The sequence below is a fragment of the Henckelia pumila genome, chromosome 2 (assembly GCF_033568475.1).
Source record: "Henckelia pumila isolate YLH828 chromosome 2, ASM3356847v2, whole genome shotgun sequence".
In the NCBI taxonomy this organism is placed as follows: domain Eukaryota; kingdom Viridiplantae; phylum Streptophyta; class Magnoliopsida; order Lamiales; family Gesneriaceae; genus Henckelia; species Henckelia pumila.
The window spans coordinates 108,824,260-108,832,257 of NC_133121.1; the positions used below are offsets into that span (position 1 = coordinate 108,824,260).

Consider the following 7,998-nt stretch of genomic DNA (forward strand, 5'->3'; position numbering starts at 1 on the left):
AAAAAGAGTCAAATTAAAATTTACAATTTGTTTTTTTTTAAAAAATATATTCCTATCATACATAGAAGCTATACATACACATGTTATAATAAAATTATTTTATCAAATCATTAACACGCCAACCATTCGTAAATCAGCTCATGAACCATACATCATTGAAATAATAAAATTTTTAAAAATGGTATAAGAAAAAATTGGAGCTCGCCTCGCTCCGACCTGTGCAACCCAAATAGGCTGACCCATTTAGATTCTAGGCCCGCCTCCAAATGAGAGTAATTCAATCCATCTATTTTTCATAACGAAGCTGGTTGACTCGATTAGTCTGACACATTTTGACAACTCTAATACCTAGTCACGTCAAAAATCACAACATATCAAATTATATTGAATAACTATACTATTTTTCCTATTCGATACGATGTATTCCCTGTAAATAATCAAATGTTCAAATTTAGATTGTATTTATTTATTTGAAGAACGTCAAATTTTAGATTTTAAGGGGGTGAATTATTGAATAACTGAATATAGATAGGTTTTTTTTCTTTTTTCTTTTTTAGTGAAATGAATATGATTATAAAGCCAAGGGGTCAAATTAAATAAAGAAAGCCACGAGGGTGAAAGTGCAAATACCCGTTCATCATTAAACCCTAGCGAGGCCCAAATTCAATTTCCCCTTTGATATACAAAGCTTTCGTTATCCCCTGGACAAACCCTAAGCCTTTCTCCATCCTCCTCCGCGGCGGCATCTCTCACCACCAATACATCGGCGGAAATGGGTCGTGTTCGTACGAAGACAGTGAAGAAGTCGTCCCGGCAAGTGATCGAGCGTTACTATTCGAAGATGACCCTCGATTTCCACACCAACAAGAAGATTCTGGAGGAGGTCGCCATCATCCCCTCGAAGCGCCTCCGCAATAAGATCGCTGGTTTCTCCACCCATTTGATGAAACGGATCCAGAAGGGTCCCGTTCGTGGTATCTCGCTGAAGCTTCAGGAGGAGGAGCGCGAGCGCCGCATGGATTTCGTGCCCGATGAATCAGCCATTAAGGTTGACCGCATTGAGGTTGACCAGGAAACTGTTGATTTGTTGGAGTCCATGGGGATGAAGGAGCTCCCTGGTGTTGTGCTCAGGGAGGATCAGGGACCTATCAATGTTGCGCCGCCGGTGAACTATGGCCGTGGCGGCGGAAGGAGATACTGAGAGGAAGAAAAGGTCTTTTCTTGGAGGTTTCTTTACTATGTTAATCGTTAATCGGTGATGAGTTACCTTTAATTTTTGCGAAATGGTGTAAGACACTTACTTTTAGACTGTATTTGCAGTATTTAAGACCAGCGTTTGGTTTGTTTTTCATGTTTTACATTTTCTATAATTAAATTTTTCTCTCTGTTTTTCATATCGCTTGGATGCATGGTTTTTTGCTCAAAATATAGCTGGTGGCTTTGAACTTTCATATGCTGTGTATGATTTCAACATTGCCATTTGCCAATAGTTTTGTTTGGAAGCCGAAATCTTGCTATTGATTTTTGCACACACCTATACTGATTATCCTCCTGCTGGAGCCTATTGATTTTTGAGTTGATTATTGTTCTTGTGGTTTTTTGTTGTGTGGCACTGTTTTGATCAAGTAGGGAATCTTGTTTAAGATATAGCTTCGAAGTGATGATTAGTCTTTTTAAAGGAAAATCAGTAGAGACTTTAATTACAACTGCAATTTGGGGGACTCAAATCCTTGTGTGCCTGTTGGGTTCATTGGTTATTTATGTGTACGAGTTGGTAATGTGCTTTTTTTTTTATTTTTGCTCAAAATAATAGGTTTCCTCACCACTGGAATGCTTGGATTTGTTTGGGGAAGTTATTTTGTTGTTTATTCCGCAGCTTGTTCCATTGTTACTTATTTTTTATTTCGATCGGGATTCTGTGAACTTGTTTGTTTATCGTGCTATTGTGTAATATTTTTAGCCTCCTTTTCTAAGATTCCTCGATAATTGTTGACATTCTTGGAAAGCTTGTGTTTAGGATCAACTGTCTGATGTGGTCTTCAGGACATTGTCTGTATGATTGACCAGACCACTCTTCTTTTGTTGATCAAATTACCTTATATTTTCCTATACGTATTGCCATTGATTTTCAATGGTGAGGTGGGCAATGTTTGAATCTTTGGTCCTTTTACTCCCTTAGTCTGCATGGTTATCTATAAAATTTGAATAAATCCCAAACTATTGAAGGAACTGTCTGCAGTTCAATTTTACTAATTAAGAAAAATAGTCATCGCTGTTTCATCACTCTTACTTGGTTCATACGGTTTGCATAAATATACGTGACTTTGACAAAGATACCGTTATTTTAAGGGTCTCAGCGCCGAAATGTTTATCAGGTCGTGAAAAATTTCCAAGAATAATGCATTGTTTCACACCACCAAATTCACATGTATAAAAACGTGCACGGCTCCCACAAAAAAAAAATGAGGGCGGACAGTTGCATAAACACAATCAAAGATAATGACTACTCGCTCGAATTAGCAATTCCAACCATGTTGAGCATATGCCGATCTTCTTTAAACCTTTCCAGAACCGTACCTTTCAACGCCTCAGGCCTATCTTGATCAGCCCTCCTTGGAATCACTCCCCAGCATTCTATCACTTCCGGGTATACACGATTGGTCTTGGAAAGACATGGACTGCCGAATGTGGTGCAGGCAAAGGTCTGGCCTTGATCGAAGCTTGCAGAGATGAACATTCCAAAATGATTTTCGCGCCCTCCAAATCCTATGCCATTAGGAATGCTGTCCGAACTGAAATTCACAGCACACTACCAAGACAAGGATTTTAAGATTATGTTAACCATAAACAATATGTTCCTTCTATAAGAGCTGGATTTTACATTTTAGGAGAGATCCAGGGACTTACCCATTGTATGTTATTATTTGCTCCAGTTGGCCGGAAAATTGAAGCTTTGGGGTGAAGTTGAAAAAGAAAAGATTTCATATCCCCGAAGAAATCTCCGTGTCTTTCCCATGGCTGAGAAGCATAGCCTCCATAGATGTAACCTTCTTTATCTTTAATGATCAACAGAGTTGGTCCATCATCTCTGCAGTTCAATTTGAACAATTATCCATTCCACCTTATCAAAAGAAAGTAGCAGCAACCGAGAAACTGGGGAAAAAATAACAGGTTTCAGAATTCACAACTTTTGTCCTGAATCTAGAAACAAAAAACAGATATGCCTGAATATTCCGAACATCAAGGGCTAGCGTATTCAAATCAGAACACTAAAAGTACTGGGAGGCAATAATGAATTTTGGAATGACTAAAAGAAAGACTACACCATAAACCTCCGAAACAAGTATATGAAAGAAAAAATTTCAGCATAGATTTATTTTCATCATGGATACTCACGGTATGTTGCCAAAAAATGTGTTGAAACTTAAACCATGAACGGCACTATGATACAAAAGCTTCCATTCTTCTAGTTCATATTGGGGCAGTGCTCCTCCAATATGCCAAGCATATTCCTTCTTCAACACTATCAAACTAGGATCAATGTGATCCTGATGCAGTAGTAGTGGAATTTGAGAACCTACAAAGGAGAAATAATATGTGAGGAACTCCACAACCACTTGTCAGTCAAGGTTCCATGATTGCCATATTCGACAAAACAGATGATTAATAGTAAAAATGGGGGAACATAATCAGATACCTGAATCGAATGGCGTCAGCAAACTGCCAAGAAATTTCCTGACTGATGGCAGAAAAGCACACCATGTTCTGAAATCTTCAAAAGACATTTCATCACTCGTAGAATTAACAGCAGGAATGAAAGCCTCCACAATTTCCTGACAAGATCCTGCTTTGGGCTCAGAAGAGCAAGTTTTATGAAATAGGTGATCAAGGATGGTGGTTAGAACAGCTTCAAGATCAGACCTGCCATAATGCAAAGCATACACATCATTGAAGTGAAAAAACCCATAGAAAATAATGCAACCATGGTAAACCCCCCCACTGTTTACCTTCCCACGATGCCATCATCAGAAACATCTAATAGTTGGTAAATGAACTCATCAATATCATCATTTGTCCCCTTCTCATAAGTTCCCTATTATTAAGAAGCAAGCACAAATTCAAGTGCGAAATATCAAATGCGTCCACCTTTTCAAATGGTGATAGATCTGAAGCAAAAAATTAAAACTTATATTCACATCTAATCCAATTAAGCTATTTCAAAAACATTCGTTTCTCCGAGAATGGGCTGAAGATTATAACCCAATGTTGCAGCAATATCCTCTATAATATTCTTCAACTACTTTAAAATTTCCACAGTTGATAAACCACAAAAGCATCAAAGATCATCGCAATTTCAAGAGTCGATTTAACCGACCAGAAAACAAAATCTTCACCGAGTTTTAACATAATCATGCATTCTCTTAAGTATCCGGCATCGAATCACAACCATATCCACTCATGGAAGCTTTGAAAAAATTGCTTAAAACCGAAGTGGAAAAAAAGCATCAGAACTGAATCTCTCTTTTTCCCTAAAACAGTAGCTAAATATCTCATGGTCCATTGTTCACTGATATGCAACAAATAAACTGGAATGTGAACGCATAAAAGAAAATGCTTTTAAATTTTACCTTTGCAATAACCAGGTCCTCAAAAGTAAGCTTCTGATCCTTCCGTTTCTGCGAGACTAAGTAAAATACTCTATCCCCGAGAAGCCCATCAATCCCAATATAGGCCTATGAATTTAAGTCCGTTCCCATAAATATCATGTGCTAAAAGATCATGTTACTGTAAGCATAATAACAACAAAATGCACCTTTAGAACTTGAGGAGAAACGAAGTTTCCGTTGCTTTGTGACTTGGCAGCGAGTGAGTCAAAGAGCGATCTCAAATCTTCCAATTCCTTGTGAGTGAACGCTCTATGATCAATTAAAGCAATCAAATACAGACATAACATACAAAAGAGGAAGCTGTGCAACGCAGAAATCTTCGGAATTCGAGAAAGAAGGAAACCTGGAGGCGGAAGCGAAGCGGGGATTATTGGCGGAAGACGATGATCCAGAATTGCCCATTTCTCCAAACTCTTCTGGTTAATTCCCCGTTGCCATTTTCTCTGTTTATTTAATTAGAGGACGATAATTTAAAAAATAAAATAAAAGTTGTTGACTCAAAAATAAAAGGGCCTGGGTAACTAATTTGACTAATGGGCCTGATGAAGCAAGACCCCACCCATCTGTGGCTGCACAACGTCCCGTCCAATACCGTAAGTATATGGGCTGGGAAAAAATATTGGCCCATGAACTACGGGTTTCACATTGAAGAATGACAAGTTGCAAATTTATATATGTAAGTTCTGTTTGATATACGTGATGAGATAAATTATTATATAAATAAGTAATGTAATGTAATAAAAAATAAATAAATAATGATAGTGAATATAATATTTGATTTGATTGATAGATTATACTTTGTTTGATTTTATTGATTAATTTTTATATAAAAATGATAAATTATCATTTTGTCTTTATAACAATAAATAAAATATGAATAATATTATTTATAAGGGTAATATAGTAATTTAAATTCAATGGTTTGATTGATGTAAGATAAATAATTAATGGATATAAAATTATAATTAATAGATGAATAAATAATATAATCAGAAGAACGCGAGATTAGACAGGATAAGTTTATACATATATTATTAATACTCTAACCAAATGGAGCCTAGGGTACCCACAATAACACAAATATTTCTCTCAAATATTTGTGAGTCCATCATACCAGGTCATCTATCCAATATCTCACATTTTAAATATTTTATATTTCACGATCAAATGTCTTACGCAACATATTTATTTATTTTATGGTATTATGAGAGATTTTATATCAGATTTTTTTTTTTAAAAAAAAAAAAGAAAAAAAAAAAAAAGAAAACGGGTTTTAAATATAATTAATTGTACGGGAAGTAATTCCCAAGCACGACCTGTGGCTGTGCCACCAACTCTGCAGTCTGGCGTCTGATGGTACTGCATCAAATCAATGGTCTCTCCCACTGTCTAATACGCACAGAAGCATTTCACAAAACCCATCGCAAGAGGTCTTCAAGAAGCTGAGAAATCATGGATGATAGGTAATATCCCTAGCTACGTTTCTTTGCATTGTAAATACACGCAAAACCCATATGCACACGCGGAGAAGCCGAAGCTCGTCTGAAAATGGGGTCCGGGTTGCTGGGCCTCTCACCCAGATCCGAGCTCCGTAGGCGGACCCTGTGAAAACCAGAGTAACTCACGGTTACTCGAGCTACGGTGCTAGCTCGTGAAAACAAGGCGTGGGCGGCAACGCGTGTGTATGTGAGTGGGTGTGTGAGACACTGTGAGTGACGCTCTGTATGTGTTTGTGAATATGTCTGTGTACTGTTTGTTCTTGTGCGCGTGTTTATACTTTATATATGGATATGATTCATAATGGGTTTAACATTGTGAAGAGCTTCCCTATAAAAACACGTGAAATGCGTCTTTATTTATCATACAGATTTCTGGACTTGGAATCATGGAAGCATGAGAATCGCATCCTATTTGAATATGATCCTTCTCATCGGATCTAAAATACCATATTCTGGTCCTCAGCGTACTTGGCCCTTTTGCTCGCGGCGCTACGCTACGAGTTTGTGATGGTTGTGATGTTCAAGAACAATCCTACGTTATTTGACGTGTTTCTCGGGGCACTTCATTCTGCCGTTGCTGCTGCCTACTGGACGGTTTGTTTCCGTTGCTTCAGCAAGGCAATTGCTTCGGTCCTTAGGAAGTTGGCGGTTGTTTGTTACCTTTTCATGTGGACAGTCGTGTTCTGTGCAGCCTTGGCCTATATTTTCGAGTGTTGATCAGCATCGAGTTGTCGCATCATCCTAGTCTTTAAGTAATCTTCTGGTTATATTGTCCTAGGCCTGTGTGTCTTTGGGTAATCGTCTACTTGGTGTCTTTAAGTAATCTCTAGTTATATCGTCCTAGGTCGGTCTGTCTGTCTTTGAACAATCGTCTACTAATTAGTCGAATCGTCTCATGGTTAGAGTCTACTTGGTCGAATCGTCTCATGGTTAGAGTCGCAGTAGGTGATATAGAAGTGGTGCCAAGGTCTTTCTGTAGTTGGAGTCATGGTTCTTTGCTAGTGTCATCTTAATGTACGCAAGGGGCCAAGGGCTATTTCAATATAACTCCTATTGCTATATATATATATATATATATATATGATATGACTATTTCTTTTGGAGTTTGGTTTTTAAATATGCAATTATGTATAATATTTCGATTAGTGAAATATTAATGATGAACCGTGATAATTAAAAAGTATACACTTGTATAGTCATATATAAGAATTTAGATTTTTGAAAGCCTTTATTGTTAGAATGAATATAAAGATACAAGATAATAACAACAAAGTTGACTTCATAGTACATATTCTGATAATGATTTTTTTTTGCTCACATTCATGTGATCCTATCACAAGTCATTCATCGTTCTCTAATTCGCATTTACAAAATGTGCTCCTTATAATCTTGTAATCTAATACAAGGTAATCTGTACAAAAGAATTGCCTATCTTGTGCTCCATCTATAAGAATTGGATCCCGTCAAATTCGAACACATACCGATCAAAACATCGAAAAATCAATGGATTCTACACCAAACAAGAGCCTCTTCTCCCTGTTTATCCTTTCGCTACACCAAACAAGATGTGGCTGCATCCTCTCAGGATGTTAAAAAATTTATGAAAGGGTACGAGGTACACGGCGTGAATAACCTTCCGAACGCCCTTGGGCTGTTCATCCATTGTGCCTCGGGAGACAATGATCTTGGAAACCATACACTTAACTTGAACGAGGAATTCACCTGGCATTTCCACATGAACTTTTGGCAGACCACCAAGTATTTTTGTCGATTTCGATGGGAAAATAGAGATATAGCTCACGATGTTTTCAATTAATTATAAGCTTTCTTCG

The 7,998-nt window shown here is 37.4% G+C and overlaps 2 protein-coding genes across 2 annotated transcripts; one reads left to right on the plus strand and one right to left on the minus strand.

Moving 5' to 3' along the window:
• The first annotated feature begins 657 nt into the window (after positions 1 to 657).
• LOC140883570 (small ribosomal subunit protein eS17-like) lies at positions 658 to 2,016 on the plus strand. Its single transcript, XM_073290094.1, has 2 exons — positions 658 to 1,213; positions 1,814 to 2,016. Exon 1 carries the CDS (start codon positions 773 to 775, stop codon positions 1,199 to 1,201), a length of 429 nt encoding a protein of 142 aa, XP_073146195.1. The 5' UTR covers positions 658 to 772; the 3' UTR covers positions 1,202 to 1,213; positions 1,814 to 2,016.
• Positions 2,017 to 2,379: 363 nt separating this feature from the next.
• On the minus strand, positions 2,380 to 5,116 carry LOC140883773 (uncharacterized). The gene is made up of 8 exons (XM_073290356.1): positions 5,011 to 5,116; positions 4,814 to 4,916; positions 4,629 to 4,733; positions 4,008 to 4,093; positions 3,698 to 3,921; positions 3,397 to 3,577; positions 2,908 to 3,088; positions 2,380 to 2,809 (listed from the first exon to the last, which is right to left on the minus strand). The coding sequence occupies exons 1-8, from the start codon at positions 5,067 to 5,069 to the stop codon at positions 2,504 to 2,506; spliced, it is 1,245 nt and encodes a 414-aa protein (XP_073146457.1). The 5' UTR covers positions 5,070 to 5,116; the 3' UTR covers positions 2,380 to 2,503.
• Between the last annotated feature and the right edge of the window lie 2,882 nt (positions 5,117 to 7,998).